The sequence below is a fragment of the Martes martes genome (assembly GCF_963455335.1).
Source record: "Martes martes genome assembly, chromosome: 2".
NCBI lineage: Eukaryota > Metazoa > Chordata > Mammalia > Carnivora > Mustelidae > Martes > Martes martes.
This window is the reverse complement of record NC_137889.1, coordinates 144,356,647-144,373,430: the sequence shown is the minus strand read 5'-3', so window position 1 is coordinate 144,373,430 and position 16,784 is coordinate 144,356,647. Positions and strand designations below refer to the sequence as shown.

Here is a 16,784-nt window from a genome sequence, read left to right as displayed (position 1 = left end):
TTTTTTTTAAAAATAGAAAAGCAAAAGAAAAACACGGATATATGTATCAAAAAGTTCAGGTTAAAAGGTTATTATGGAATTTGATGTACTGGACATCTCACTGTGATGGTAAATAGGTTAAAAAATTATCTATATATAAAAAAAAATGAACCAGAGTAGTGGGAACGTGTTAAAAATAAAAGTTGTATCTATGAAGTAGTGGTGGTTGTTCTCTTGTCATCTTTTTTTTTTTTCCTTTTTTTTTTTTTTTTTTTCTGGTTGGTTTTCTGGGGGAGGGGCCTGCCACTTGGGTTTTCAGTCAATGATGTTCCCTGAGTTAAATCCTCCCGCCCCCTTCAAGGGGGTGGGCTCTGAGGAAACCGGTTTTTCAGGCTTTTGTTCTCTGGAAGTTTTTATGTTTGTTCATTTGTTTTCTCTCGCCTTGACAGCTTTTGATGGTTTTTGGAGGTTTAGAGGAAAGCAAACTGCACCCCAACCTCCCTCTCAGAGAGAAGCCTCAGTCTGGTCCCCTGTGGGTGCTGCAGAGCACATAAGCTCCCTCTCGGCTGCTGGCAGAGCAGGTTCCAAGTCGCGGTACCTGGGGACGCAGGATCTCCTGCTTGTACGCAAAACCACAGCAGCGGTGGCTGTCTGGGCAGCTCCAGACCGCAGAGAGGTTCCAAGCAGCGATCACACACTGAGATTTTCCCGCTGGCCCGGACTGGGAGTGCCTGGTCTTTCCGGGTCCGAGAGCACCAGGCTTCATGCACCTCTCCCAGGGGAGGGTGTGGGGCGCGCGCGTCTCAGGCTCTGCTAGCACAGTGCAGCATTCTGCCATCTGGCGAGACTCCCCACCCCTCACGGGAGCCGGACCCCATGCGTTCTCGGGAGTGCTCGCGGCTCAGGGACCAAGACCTGGTTTCTCCACCGCACTCTCTCTAGTTCAGTGCCAGGGGTGGCTGTCCTGGGTCTGGGGGCTTAAGCCCCTGTCCCTACCACCCCGATTCCCACAATTTCCCCCCACGATCCTTTGCTCCTTTTGAGTGCTTTCAACAGACTCCAAGTTAATGTTGGTCCCCAGATGCAGGGCACTCTCGTATTGGGGTATTACTTTCCAATCGGTCACCTCTGGTGGCTCCCTCCCCCTTTTATTTATCTTCCAATATCAGTCCGGCGTTCCCACTCCGCTTTACCTGCCCACTGGCGTCTTCTGCCCCTGTAGAGATCCAGACGTGTATAATTCTGATCTCAGGCTGATTTCATGGGTGATTGGAGTTCTTTGGTAGGTAATCAGCTCACTTTAGGGTACAGGTTGAAACAGCGCCTCCTTCCACTTCCCCGCCATCTTGTCTCCCCACATCTTCTTTATCCAGTCATCTTTTGATGGACATCTAGGTTATTTCCATAGTTTGGCTATTGTGGACATTGCTGCTATAAACATTCGGGTGCATGTGCCCCTTCGGATCACTACATTTGTATCCTTAGGATAAATACCCAGTAGTGCAATTGCTGGGTCATAGGGTAGCTCTATTTTCAACTTTTTGAGGAACCTGCATACTGTTTTCCAAAGTGGCTGCACCAGCTTGCATTTCCCACCAACAGTGTAGGAGGGTTCCCCTTTCTCTGCATCCTCACCAACATCTGTCCTTTCCTGACTTAATTTTAGCCATTCTGACTGGTGTGAGGTGGTATCTCACTGTGGTTTTGATTTGTATTTCCCTGATGCCAAGTGATGCTGAGCACTTTTTCATGTGTCTGTTGGCCATTTGGATGTCTTCTTTGCAGAAATGTCTGTTCATGTCTTCTGCCCATTTCTTGATTGGATTATTTGTTCTTTGAGTGTTGAGTTTGATAAGTTCTTTATAGATTTTGGATACTAGCCCTTTGTCTTGCCATTTGCAATGATGTGGATGAAACTAGAGGTTATTATGCTAAAAATAAGTCAATCAGAGGAAGACAAATATATGATCTCTCTGATATGAGGAATTTGAGAGGCAGGGTGGGGATTTGTGGGGGGTAGGGAAGGAAAAAATGAAACGAGATGGGATTGGGAGGGAGACAAACCATTTAGAGACTCTTAATCTCAGGAAACAAACTGAGGGTTGCTGGGGGGGTGGGAGGGTAGGGATAGGGTGGCTGGGTTATGGATGTTGGGGAGGATATGTGCTATGGTGAGTGCTGTGAAATGTGTAAGCCTGATGATTCACAGACCTGTACCCCTGGGACAAATAATACATTATATGTCAATTAAAAAAAAATGTCTTAAAACAGACATTGGGTTCTTTGTGCTGGTCTGTTTTGATGTCCTGGACAGGACTGATAACTTGCAAACTCCTGAACTTCTTTGATGTTGGAAGGAGAGCCTAATTGCCCAGATTTCTCCATGGGTTGGTGTTATGATGATAGAATGTAGATTTCTCACTTGTGGTCTTCATCATTTCCATGACAATGTGTAACATTATCATGAGAATATACTTATAATTCCAATCCAAGAAGAGGCAAAAGGAATAATGGCACAATGCTTTGGAATAGTGCAAAACTGCAGAGATAAATGAAAGGTCATTCTCTGTTCTCTGATAACAGCATTGAGTCTCCTTGGGAATGTAGAGTCCATGGCCCAGGAGGGCGTGGGGGAAAGGATCTATAGCAAGAGAAAGCCGCAACCTGACTTATTGCTTAAATTATTGTTCCCTTTGCATTTTGGGTTTCCTCTTTAGAATTCATTCTGGTTTGCAAGTTTCTATCCTAAAAATTCATGTTGCTCCTCCAAAGAGTTCTGGCGGAATATTGAATGAGATACCCTTTGACAGTCTAGCTGTGAATGAGAGTACAGAACTCACTGGTTATTAATGTAATGTTTCAATAGTCTTTCAACAATTAGAATACAAATTGGGCATCTGGAGGAGGCATTTATAGCTGATTCCTGTGGTTCCTTTTTGAGCATCTCAACCCTTCTCTCCAGTAGCAAATGTGTGGAAAGATCTATCACGGAAAGATGTATCAGATGACTCTTTCTATTCCAAATGACAGAAACACTGTGTCAAGTAGTGGAGGTCAGAAAGCAAAGTCTTTGCCCACGAATATGCAAAGTTCAGGCTGCTGCCCAGGCTGGAGCCAGCACCTCCAATAGGGCCCCTCTCTATGTGTGTTTAGCTCTCAACCTGCTTGACCCTCTGTAGCTTTATGCTGCAGATGGATCGTACCCCCACTTTCGGCAAGAGGATTCCAGGAGGCTTTTCTTTCATCCATCCCAGGGAGCACCCCCAAGGGGTCCTGATGAACCAACACCAGCAGCCAGGGTATGTGTGTACACCTCCTAGTCAGCCCAGGTCATTGATCTGCTCATCTGTTTATTGAATGGGAGGAGCTAGAAGGCAAGATAGTGCCAACAGGAGCACCTTACATGAATTAGCAGTGTGGGAACAGAGGGCATTATGAGACCAGACTTTCTTCACACCATTGATGCCTCTCATCAACTCTTCTTGAACGTAGAAACAAAAATCCCACTTCATCGTATGAGTCCAGTATTACCATGATACCAAATCTGGGCCAGGGAATTAGTAGGTAGGAAAATGTGGGCTAGTGTCCCTTAGAACAAGATATGAAAAATCCTACAAGAGATACTGGCAAGCTGAGTCCAGGAAACACACCCAGCTTATAGAAACACACAGTGTGTCCATCACAACAGCACCCAGTGGTGTGTGGTCATAGATGTGCTGGAAGGAGGCAGGGTCTTGGTTCCTCCTGTTGACTCTCTGGGTCCCTTCGTCCCTCTGGGGCTCAGTTGCCTCTTCTGTCGAACCAAGGGGGCTGGCCTGGCTGACCCAGGTCTGATATCCAAGGGTCTGAGACAAAGTTCTAAGCCTCCATGGTAAAACTATCCACCATTCTGTGATTATTGCTCAGGCTTCCCTTATGATGACCTTCCACGGTTCTGTATGGGGTGTGAAAACATTCTGCAATGCTGAGATTCTACTTGACAATTGTGTAACACCGTCCCGAGGTTCATATGTTGGCTCTTCAGTTCTTAGAAAACCTTAAATGTGTTCTGTGTTCTGTGAAAATGAATTAAGTACTAGTTCAGTTCTCTATGGCTGAAAGAAACAACAAAACAAAACATACAAAAAAAAAAACACCCCAAATTAAAAAACAACCCTCACAACCTCAGTGTCTTAAAACACAGCTAGCTATTTTATTATCTTGTGTTCCATGTGCTGACTGGACTCATATGGGCAAGTTTTTGCTCCATGTGACACCAACAGGGGCTGTGGTCGCTCCCGATGCCTGAGGCAACTTGCTCCCATGTTGTTGCCGTTTGTTCCTGGTGGCCCAGCCAGGGATGTTGACTGGAGCACCTTTGTTTTCCTTCTCCTAGCCTCTCCACGGGGCTTGGGCTCCGGCTGGATCCTAGGAGGCCAGTTCCCTTGAGGCCTGGGTGTGAACTTGACTGAGCATCACAACATTCAGGGGGAGCAGAACCAAGCCCTGTGTGGGGAGTGGCACGTGGTGGGAGGGAACCAAGGGGTTTTGGGGTGGGTGATTGCAGCTTTGGAGACTACCTACTACAAGTCCCGAAAACACCCCATTAAAGCAGTTACTAAAGACAGAGTAATATATACAATGGAATATTACTCGGCCATCAAAAAGAATGAAATCTTGCCATTTGCAATGACATGGATGAGGCTTGAGTGTATTATGCTAGCCAAATCTGTCAGTCAGAGAATGACAAATACCATGTGATTTCATTCAGATGTAGAATATAAGAAGCAAAACAAATGAGCAAAAGGTGGGGGGAGAGAAAAAAACAAGAAACAGGCTCTTAACTCTAGAGAACAAACTGATGGTTACCAGAGGGGTGGTGGGTGGGGGATGGGTGAAATAGATGATGGGGGCTTGTGATGAGCACCAGGTATTGTATGCAAGGGCTGCATTGCTATATTGTACCCTTGAAACTAATATGCCCCATGTTAACTTAAATACAATTTAAATAAAAGCTTTAAAAAATTAAAAAAAAATAAAAACAAAGTCAGGTGTTGGTGTCTGGTATTGGTTGAAATGCCATTTGCTGGCCAGAGCCTGTTGATGGCGTGCTGTGACTTCGGTGGCACGGGTGCATCTCTTTGAGCCTCAGGTTGCTTTTCTGTAGAATGGGGGCATTGGTCTTGAGGATGTTGGAGTGCTCCATCCCTCACCTCCTCTGTCCCTCTGTGCCCACAGGTACTCCTTCCAGGACGAGGAGGACATGTTCATGGTAGTTGACCTGCTCCTGGGCGGGGACCTGCGTTACCACCTACAGCAGAACGTCCACTTCACGGAGGGGGCAGTGAAACTGTACATCTGTGAGCTGGCGCTGGCCCTGGAGTACCTGCAAAGGTTCCACATCATCCACAGGTGACTGGGCTGCTGGTGGGGTGCCCGGGGACAGCGGCCCGCGGGGCGGCAGCTTTGTGGGGGGAGCAGTCCGCCAAGGCACCGGGCATTCTATTGCTGACGTTCCTTAGAAGGGACAGCACGCGGAGCTAAGGAATGGCAGAACAACGCATTACTGCTCTTACATTCTCAACGGACACCCCTCCCCCTTGTCACCTGCGTCTGAGGGGGAACACCCTACTGGGGAGAGACGGGGCTGGTGGTTGGCCTTGTCGTCTCTCTTCCAGCGTGACTTTGGAGGCTGGAATGTTCTGTCCCTCCAGTCTCAGGTTATAAAGGTCACGTGGCATCAGTTGGGAGTGTGAGGGAATCTTCTCTCTTCCTTTCCAAATTTGAAATCAGTGCTGTGCCTCGTGGAAGTGCTCTCCCTCTTGGCAAGCTTCACTGTTGGCCCTGGTCTTTGGTTATAAGCTCTGAATTTCTGCCTCTTCTTCAGGGCCTTTGCTTCTCCCCACCCATGCACAGCCCTGCACTCCAACAGGCAGGCAAAGTGAGTCTGTCTGCAGAGGCAGGAGACCAGGGAGAGGCTTTGGCAATGGTGGTATCACGAACAAAGTCTTCTTACTCTTCCCAGAGGAGGGGGCTGGCGTGAGTGGCTCCAGATTTGTTCACCTGGGGTCTCACACCATGCCTACCAACTCTTCTAACTTAGAACATTTTGGAAGACGTGGTAAAGAAAGTCTTGATTTCTATGTAAAGATGTACGTTAGGCACACACACATGCACACATCTCTACAGTTTGTCCCTCCTGAAGCCCCAGTAAAGTGACAGCAAGAGTATTTGAAAAGTGACAAACTCCCAAGGATGGGGAAGACTAAAGAGGAGACTGCAGAAACACGTTGCAGTGGTGGGGGGGAGGGTGGTCTGAAAGAAAAGGGAGAGTGGTGAATGATTGGTGCCCAAGAATGTAAATTCCAGGCTGTCACTGGGGTGAGCGCTGATGGACGCCAAAGAATCCCCTAAAGGTGTAATCAGCATCTTTGGAGGGGAGACGAGAGGTAAAAAGGTTAAAGTAAGGTGAATTGTTTGAAAGCCTTTTGGGAAGTCCTGAGAATCCCAGAGCTGCTTGTCCACTGTGAATAACTCGATGGCTGAATAATCATCTGAGTAACTTCACCCAAGCAGAAGACTAAGATGGTATATGAACCTACTTGAGTTGGGACACTGTACTGAAAATAGTATATGAACCAGATGCTAAAATACACAGCCTTCCCCCATTCCACCTGGGCTCTGAGAGTACACACTCAGGCATTCCTCCAGGCAGGACACTGTGATTTCAGTGAGGATGTGACTTCAGTGTGGATGAGCCAAGAGTAAGAGACTGTGACCTCATAGCTTCACCACTCCCCCTTAGTGTATAGTTCACAGCCAACAAACCCCACTCACTTCCTGGAAGCTGCCACCTAGGTTACCAATGACCAAGGATTATCAGACATCCCAGGAAATCTTCTGGCTCAAACAGTGAGATTCAAACAATCAAATGGACGGGGAGGGTGGGGGGGAGACTTAGAATAAACAGATGCTATGCAAGGAGAAGAAAATATCCAAATATCTATGATCAGTATTTCCATAGGGATAAAAAGATGTTTGCGATTATAAAATAGGGAACACCATGTTTATTTAACATTCAGATAACAAACATCAGAGATCTTATAAGTTAAAAATATGACAGTAGAAATGAAAAACTCAAAAGATGTGTTAGAAGACAAAGTTGACATCCCTCATACAGTAAAACAGAAAGACAAAGAAAATGTGAGAGAAGATACAAGAAAATGCAAGAACCAATCCAGTAATCCCAGCATCAGGAGAGAGAGAAAAGAAAGAAAACATGGCAGGAGAAATCATCAGTGAAATAATTAGAGAATGTCTCCGGGACCTGAAACACATGGGTTTCCAGAGATACAGTGAGGGCCATAAACAGATGCCCATCAACACAAACTTCAGATCCCATAAGCTTCCACAGAAGAGCAGCAGGCCATAAAGGCCGAGGAATCCGATTGTTTTGGGTTCATCAGACACTAGAAAGCACTGGAGACATTCTAGCCAATCAAGTGTGAGGGTAACCATTTTCACAAGTTCAGGGTCTCCAAAAAATGTACCTCATGTTCACCTTTTCTCAAGTAACTGTCAGAAAAAGAGGTGGGCTCCACAAAAACGAAGGACTAAATCAAGAAGAAGGAAAAGATAGAAGATGGAAGTGAGGCTCTAGCAGAGAAGAGAGGCATAGGGAATCTCCAGGATGGTGATGAAGGGAGGTTCAAGGATGTCGGCTGTGCCTACGGTGTAGACCCTGACCAGTGCTGTCTGAGTGGATCAGAACACCCTGGGACACACTTCTTCAGGAAGCATGGTCTGATGGCATTCCTGGTGCATCTGGGTGCCTTGAGAGGAGGTTCTTGAGCTGGTGAAAACTCTGAAGTTGAGTAACTGGAGAGGTTTAGGGAAAAGCTCAACCAAAAAATAACACAGTTATTAACCCCAGGGAATGGTAGGGTTGTACACGGTGCCATGTGTGTAGTACAGCTTATGGTATGAACCAGGTCTGTATAGCATAATCATAATCATGGCAGCCCTGAAAGTTGATCTAACCAACAATACAACACCCCATTCGGAAAAGGCAGAACACGAGGATGAGCGTGTCTCCTGGGATTTTCAGGGAAAAAGACTGCTACATCCTCATCTTTCCTAGTGGGAGGCCAGCGGATGGGGCCTGAAATGCCCAAGTTCTCTCTGTCATTGACAGAGAAGGAGCTAAACATACCAAAACTATCAGGATGGATGGAGAGGGAGAGATGGGGAGAAAGTGATAGGGCTTGTTGCTCCTTATAACAAAACTTGCAGAAGTATTGATCCTTTGAAATACTTCCGTGCACAATTTTACTACAAATAACAAGCAACACAATGAATAAGAACAAGAAAGAGGAAGAGGAAGTTGTGGTAGCGATAGTAGCAGTACATGGTAGAAGAGGGGTTGTTCCGTGCAATGAAGAGAGTGTTCACTGAGGACCCATTGTTCATTCACCAGCCTTCATGTGCAGCCATTCGGCGCTGAACCCTGTTTGCAAAACTGCGTGATATTTGTTGAGGAAGTTCACCCCATGCTAGGGTGGCCTCTGTGGGCCAGCTGGGCTCTTTTGAAGGTGCTGGAAGGAGCAAGTTCTTTCCCAATCAGTTATGTGAATGCCATTCATGAATTATCACAGCTGTTTCTGCACTAGTGTGCAGTAGACGACCAATTTGCCTCATTTTCCCTAGGCACTGAGTCATGTGGATGTCATGGTGAGACGGAAGCCAACTTCTCAGAGCAGAGCCAGGGATGGACCAGGCAGACACTGGAACTGTCTCATGAAAGTGTGACTGTTGGAACCACTTTTTTACTTCAGCAAATGTTTTTAAGTCACTCAGTGTGAGGTCATCTGTCCTCAGATTCCAGATCTACCCTGGAGAAAAGGAGTTAGCCAACCATTTAAAATTTTTAAAAATGCACTAAGTGGGATTGTCTTACCACTTCTAAAATGGTAGTCTTGGCAGAAATTTGAGTCAGCTTTTTTCCCTCCCACATAGTTCAATAAATCCCTTTTTCAATGTGTTGATGTGTTCAGACTTCAAATTATGTGTCATACACACGGTGCATAAGGATATATGATAATGCTGCTCAATGTGTTGTGTTAATTCAACAGATGAATTTATAAATCCCCCACTCCTTATGTGCCAGGACTCCGATGCCATATTTTATACAGACAAATGAATGTTGCTTTTTTCAAAGTAGCCACACTTCAGGGGTGTTGGGGTGATGCAGTCAGTTAAGGATCTGATTCCTGATTTCAGCTGGGGTCCTGATCTCAGGGTCGTGAGATCAAGCCCTGTGTCAGGCTGAGTGCTCATTACTCGCTCTCTCTAAAACAAATAAATCTTTAAAAAAAAGAAGAAGTAGTAGTAGTAGTCTCTGCTGAGGCCCTGAGTTGTGTGCCACAGACATGAAGTTCCTTTGAAATCTCATGTTTGATGTGAAAAATGTCTTAACATTTTTCATTCCACTCCATTATGTAGCCATGATTCTTTTGATACATAACATCATACTTTACCTTTCATTTAAAAAAAAAAAAAAGGAAATGAACAATAATGGCTTCTCGGAGTCTCCTTGGTCTGTGGCAGACGCTGTCACATTATGCCCATCTATTCTGGGGAAATGAGCTGATCTGAAGGGAGCTCGCAGCTCAGGTAAGGCCAGGCCACTGGGAACCCTCCCCGCTCTTGCATTTTTAGATACAGATATGACCCTATAAAGGGCGACCATTTATTCACGGTTTTGAACTGAGCAGTGATCTAAATGCTCATCAGAATGAGCTTGGGGCAGCATTTTCAAGCTTCTCTTGGAGAAAATTTTCACCAGTGGGGTTACTTCTATCAAATTTTGCTCTGAAAATGTCTGAACACACCAGGACAGTGTCTTTCACCCCCTTAGGAAGCGCTCTTTGTGACGTGTGACTGATTGGTTCTGCACATTCCTGTGCTTCCAGCCCCGATTTTGCCTACATGCAGATTGATGCACAGTCTCAAAGCTTCCTGGTCCCCGTGATGTCTCAGCTCATCAGACCCACGGTCGTCCCTCCTTTGGAGGTAGGAGTCCCATCAGGTGCAGAAGAAACCTCTCCAGCTTTGCCTTGGAGTTGTGGGCTGTGAACATACTCAGCCTTGACAAAATATTTGCTTACTGTCAAATTTTTGTCAGGAATAATTTCTTTTGTTATCTTTTTACTTTGGGAAAACCTTTTTATCTTTAGAACCAGTAATAGTTTAATCCTGCTAGTTTAACACTAGCAAGCTCCTTTCTCTACTTAAACTAGCATTATCTGTGCAGCAAGCAATCCTTTTGCTACAGATTGTCTAAGGGGGTACAAACTCTGATTTGTATAGTTTATCATTTTTCATCACTTTATTGAATACATTGAGAAAATAAAGAAGTAAATCCTTTATTTTTTATTTTTATTTTTTGCTGTGGAGTATAGAGTTAAATCCAGATCTTATTTGTAATTTTTTTAAAGATTTTATTTACTTACTTAACAGAGATCACAAGCACAAGATCTCTTACTTAAGAGAGGCAGGCAGAGAGAGGTGGGGGGAAGCAGGCTCCCTGCCGAGCAGAGAGCCCAGGACCCCGAGATCATGACCTGAGCCGAAGGCAGAGGCTTAACCCACTGAGCTACCCAGGTGCTCCTTATTTGTAATTTTTTGAAGATTTTATTTATTTATTAGAGAGGCAGAGGGAGAGAGCATAAGCAGGGGGAGCTGCAGAGGGAGAAAGAGAAGCAGGCACCTTGCTCAGCAGGGAGCCCGATGTAGGGCTCAATCTCAGGACCCTGGGATCACAGCCTGGGCTGAAGGCAGATACTTAACCAACTGAGCCACCCAGTCACCCCAGATCTTATTTTTTAATAAATAATATGTGTATGTTATAAAGTTCAAAAGATTCAAAGGAACGTGTGTGAAAAACAAACGACAGTCCTCCCATTATTGTGAGCATTTTCACTGGTTGAAAGCACAGGCTTCAGACATCCTCTTTAAGTTCGCCATTTGTGTTTGCCACAGGTAATTTTTTTTTCTGCTAAGTTTCTTTTTTAATTTTTAATTTTTTAAATTTTTTTTCAGTGTACCAGAATTCATTGTTTATGCACCACACCCAGTGCTCCATGCAATACATGCCCTCCATAATACCCACCACCAGGCTGGCCCAACCTCCCACCCCCCACCCCTCCAAAACCCTCAGATTGTTTTTCAGAGTCCACAGTCTCTCATGGTTCATCCCCCCTCCAATTTCCCTCAACTCCCTTCTCTCCATCTCCCCATGTCCTCCGTGTTATTTGTTATGCTCCACAAATAAGCGAAACCATATGATAATTGACTCTCTCTGCTTGACTTATTTCACTCAGCATAATCTCTTCCAGTCCCGTCCATGTTGATACAAAAGTTGGGTATTCATCCTTTCTGATGGAGGCATAATACTCCATTGTATATATGGACCACATCTTCCTTATCCATTCATCTATTGAAGGGTATCTTGGTTCTTTCCACAGTTGGGCAACCGTGGCCATTGCTTCTATGAACATTGGGGTACAGATGGCCCTTCTTTTCACTACATATGTATCTTTGGGGTAAATACCCAGTAGGCCACAGGCAATTTTGTTTGAAATGTTAACATGTAAAAAGGCACTTACCAATGAGATACTTGACATTTTGTGTCTTTGGGTGGGAATAAGATGAGAACAGGGGTCCTTTCCAGGGCAGGACTTGGAACTGAACCTTGTTCTTATCTACCTGCAGTTAGCATTATAATGTAGTGGGTTGTCCCCATATTTGGAACATGTAATAGGAAGTTACAAGACAAAAATCAGCGTGCTTGTAGGATGCTACACCCATGATGGCCATCAACATTTGCTGAGCACTTTTGCATGTGCCTGGCTCTGTTTTAAGTGCTTTGCAGGTGTGACTTCATCTGATCCCAAAAGGCGAACTGAAATGGTTCCTGTTATCAGCCCCATTTTACAGATGAGACTCATGGAGTCTCATGGAGCTCTCATGGAGTCTCATGGAGACCACTGGAGAAAAGTAACTCCCCAGGAGCAAACAGTAGGTGGTCACTCCAAGTCACCAGCTCTCACTGTCTCTGTGCTGGTGAACCATGGGAGCCCAGCCCCCCCCCATATTAATACATAGAATCTGTCCATTACCAAAGCTTTCAAGAAGGAAAAAATCATGTGACTCTCATGGAATAGTGAAACCCCTAGGCTTTTGTTTGTACATGCAAATAAAACTATATTTTAAGTCACAATTTTCAACCTCCTCCCTCCTTAAAGTTCTTGAAATGCCCTGACAAGTTGCTTATTTTCCTGTGGGGACAGCACCAGTTTCCAGTTTGGGTTGCATGAAGTGATAGAGATAGAATTTATGCCCCTTTCTTAGAATGCTTGTGTGTTTATAATTTAAAACAATTTTTTTTTGGTAAATAGGTTCACTGTCTTATAATTATGCTTCCTGAATTCTGTACAGATAAACTGTCTTAACTCCTGATAATTTGGGGAAGTTGCCTATGCGCCTTTCCCAGGAAATTGCTAACAGAATGAGGCTGGGATGATGCTTTTCATTGGCCAATCCCAATTAATTGGGAAATCAAATTTGTCTAAGCAGTAGGAGTAGAGAATGCCAAGTGTCACAATATGGCTGGGCTGCTTATCTCATGTCTTTGGCAATGGGGGCTTGTCACTCATGTAACGGCAATGTAGGTAAAAGGAAGGAAGAGCCAAGGTATTCCTAACCAGTGGCTTTAGCTGGGGAAGGACAGTAAGTAACCTGCCCTCCTTGGCTCCCAGTTTGGGTCTCCTCTGATGACCAGTGGAATTTATGAACAAAGGAACCAAACCTCTGACCTCAGCCCTCCAAGTGGTGGAACACAGGGAATGAGATTGTGAGGGAGAGAAACCCAGCCTCTGCTCCTGACAGTAGCGGAAGGGGTAAAGGGTACCCTGTGGGTAGGCAGGGGCATGGCCTACCACTCACTGCTGTGAAGGCTGGTGTTGAGAGTTCTCGTACTGTGTTCCTGGTGCAGAGGACCTTGGGCAAGTCCATTACCACTCTGATTTGAGTTTGTTTCTCTGTTAACAAGAAGAGTGATCTCTGTCCATGGGGATCCTGGGAGATTGAATGATGTGGGGCTCACCTTAAACCCAGGGTGATTGCATCTCGAGTTATTTAACGTACTTACATCTTCAAAGACTCTATTGCTGAATAAGGTCACATTTTGCAGATACCAGACTTAGGGCTTGGATGTATCTTTAGGGGATACAGTGTAAACTACTGCAGTCATATTCAGCTCCAAGTCTGCTCCTCTACGAAGACACCCCCCTCCCTTGGGTGGTTTCTCCTTTGGGCATCCATGTGAATTCTGTTCCCGCTTCAATGAGGACTTTTCTCTGGTTGCCTATACTGTACAGGACACCCGCTGCAGAAGATGCTTTCAGAATTATACCTTTCCTAATTACCCATTATAGGTCCTGGTACACAGTAGGTATTTATAAATGTTTATGCCTTAAATGAGGGATTGAGGCCCAAGGAATTGAAAGGATGCGTCCCACTAGTGAGTTCTTTCTGCTCTGGTGGGCTCCGAAGTCAGTCAAATCTCAGGTTTACATTCATTGAGTTAGTAAGTATTTAATTGGCACTTACTGTATGCCAGACAGCACAACAGAAACCCTGATACAGGGGCACATGAGTGGCTCAGTTGTTTGAGCAGTTGAGGGGTTCAGTATCTGACTCTTGGTTTAGGCTCAGGTCATGACCTCAGGTCATGGGCTCCAGCCCTGTGTCAGGCTCCACACTCAGCCCAGAGTCTGTTTGTCCCTCTCCCTCCCCCTCTGCTCCTCCCCTCACTCTCTCTATCTCTCTAAAAATGAACAAGTAAAATTTAAAAAAAAGAAACCCTGATACATAAGTATGTGGTTTCTTACTTCAAAACCCAGATGCTTCATAAGTATGTATTAAACACCTGCTGTATGCTAGACACCTGACTTGGAGCTGGGTTAGGGAGGCAGACATATAATGACCATCTCAGCTAATGTGGGAAGTTCTTGGTGAGAGCATGTTCAAAGCAGTGCAGAACACAGAGAAGCCAGGATAAAATTTGTCTCTTAAGGATCGGCCTGGCTTTGGGGTCATCAGTGATGGTATCTAGGCTGGGCTTTGCTTTTGGGAGGAAACAGATATTTCCTAAAACAAAGTGTTCCGGAAAAATGTTCTCTGGGCAGTCTGAATCTTATTTGCTGGTGGCAGAAGCTGTTACAACCCTTTTGGAAAGATACTTGAGAATAGGAATCCAGTACTTTGCGAATATTCATAGTTTGACGCACTGACTTCACGTCTTGGAAAGTATGGTAAGGCTCCGGTATGGCCTGCATAAGATGCTGTAAGTGTGAGGGTATTTAGTATAGCACACTTTATGATGACCAATCATCCTGAAAGAACTCAAAGAAAGTGGCTTTGTAAACTGTATACCTCCCTTTGAGAGACTTGAGACGATGAGACACCTGTATGTTTAACTCTTCCTATGAAAACTCTGCACTATTGAAAGCAGTTATTGGTATGATCTTGAGATAAAATTGTAGTTTATAAAATTGCATGACCTGTAAACAAATGTCTACTTATTGAGTAGAAAAGACTCAAAGGTGATTTCCCCATGTGCAGGCCTTAAAGGGGGATGCCACACAAATCCCTTTCCTTCTTTTCTCCATTTTGAAATTTCCTGTAATGAGCACTTCATCCTTTTTAATGAAGAAGATCAAAGCATAAACAAATTTCTCCCTAAAGGGAAGGTGTTTCTCAAACATGAACTTTATTTTTTCTATTTTTTTAAAGCAGAAGTGTTTTATTTATGTATATATTAATAATCATGTATATTCAAATACACAGTGTAATTTTTTCTATAGATACTTGTGTATTTTCATGCTGATTAAAATTACCTGATGTTTCCCTTATATGTGAATATATATATATTTTTTTCCTAGTTCTTTGTTGAAAACTACATAATTGGGGAGAGGGAGTAATTTAGAAGAAAAAAAATATATTTGATAAAAATTCAGCACTATAGAAATCACTTTAATATCATCCTAAATTTTGTCACTTTGCATTTGGACTCAGCTCTATCCTGTGTCACATCTATCAGACATGAGCATTAGATTGGACTGCCTGGTTTGGAGTCCTGATGCCACCACTTATGCCAGCTGTGAGAGCTCAGAAATTTCATCTCATCATGCCTCAGTTTTGTCACCTTTAAAACGGGCTTATGTAGATGTGGAATAAATGATTGGTGTTGAACTCCTGACATAATTCCTGCCTAGCATCCTCCAAACCTTTGGGGAAATCCATAATAAGACAATAATAATCAATACACCTAGTTATAAAACTGATAGGACCTATTTCTATAGGCCTCAATATCTTCCCAGTCCTTCTCTGCCTTCACTGTGCCAAGAGTAACCTGCTGGTTCTCATTAGATCCAAGAGGGACCACAGCAGTACCTCTTCATTACTGTGGTACTGGAGTCATAGCAACTAGGAAGAAATCTTCAGATGGGAGAAAAATGGAAGACACACAGAAATGTCATTAAGTGTGGAAATTCCAATTCAGTTTCAAGAGTAATTTCATTATTTCCAGGCACAGAGCTTGGTTTCCTTTCTGTTACAGGCCAGCATTTTGAGAATTTATGGCTCCAAGATGATATAAAAGTGAGATACAAGAGAATCCAATTTATCCCTTAAAGGGACTGTTCCATCTTCTGGATGTAAATTTCTCATGCAATTGAGCGGAGAGTATTTACGTTAGATAATAAATTTTAGAAATAAGGACCTGGGTCTCAACTTAACGTCAGAGAAACTGGAATGAAATCTGGGAGCAGAATATGAAAGCAGAAAACAAACCTCCAAATGGGTCCAATAAATTAGAGGCTGTTCTACAGAAGATGTTCAAAACCAAGACTATGAATGCAGTGTCAGGAAATGGGGTCAGCATTTTTTAAAATGTCAGCATACAACAAAACACTAAGATTTCTGAAGCTTTGTTCCTGTGCTGTTCCCCACAGCTCTGAATCCCTTCCCTGACTAGTATCCCTCATTCACCAGTCAGTGAATAATACTGGAGAAGGGTCAAAGCTTGGGCATTAAGGACAGAAACGTTAAGACAACAAAACTCTACCCCCAAGAAGCCTCAGGCCTGTTACTAGTTATTAGTTGCTATAGTAATAACCTGTAGCTATAGGTTATTAGTAATAATAGCATATTTGGGCCCTGACCACCATGTGCCAAGATATATGTATGTATGTATATAAACACACACATATATACACATACGCATGCATATAGTCACACAGTTACCGGTGTATGTATCTTATTACAATTTAGCGTAGTCACCCCTCCTTTTGCAGGTGAGGAAAAGACAGGGCTGGGAGGGATATGAATCATAAGAGAGCTAAGTGGGAACACAATACTCAGAGAGTTCTGAGAAGTGACAGATCACATATGCTTTATGCCTTGCTTATGGAGGAGATGGGCTTTGAAGTCTGAATGGCATTTTGACAACAGGGACAGATGGTAGAGAGCATGTTTCCAAGAAGACTTGATACAAGGAAGGGGTTGGCTTACTCATGTCTCCCTGTGTAGGACCTTGAGTGTAAGATTATTAAATGTGAACTCTATCTTGTGACAGTTGCCACAAGGATTGTTGAAAGAATTCCCTATGGTCACATGGGCGTTGAGATGAGGAAAGAGAAGAAGGTGGTGTAGAGTTTCCATATTTACAGGTTGATGCTACCTACTGTGGCACTCTGCATTAC

At 44.1% G+C, this 16,784-nt stretch overlaps 1 protein-coding gene across 1 annotated transcript in view; it reads left to right on the top strand.

Annotated features, from left to right (window-relative positions):
- STK32B (serine/threonine kinase 32B) overlaps window positions 1-16,784 on the top strand; it is a 414,569-nt gene that overhangs the window by 276,601 nt on the left and 121,184 nt on the right. Inside the window, exon 4 of the mRNA XM_080796953.1 lies at window positions 5,197-5,370. Coding sequence (XP_080653079.1) covers window positions 5,197-5,370 — 174 coding nt within the window. The remainder of the gene's footprint in view (window positions 1-5,196; window positions 5,371-16,784) is intronic.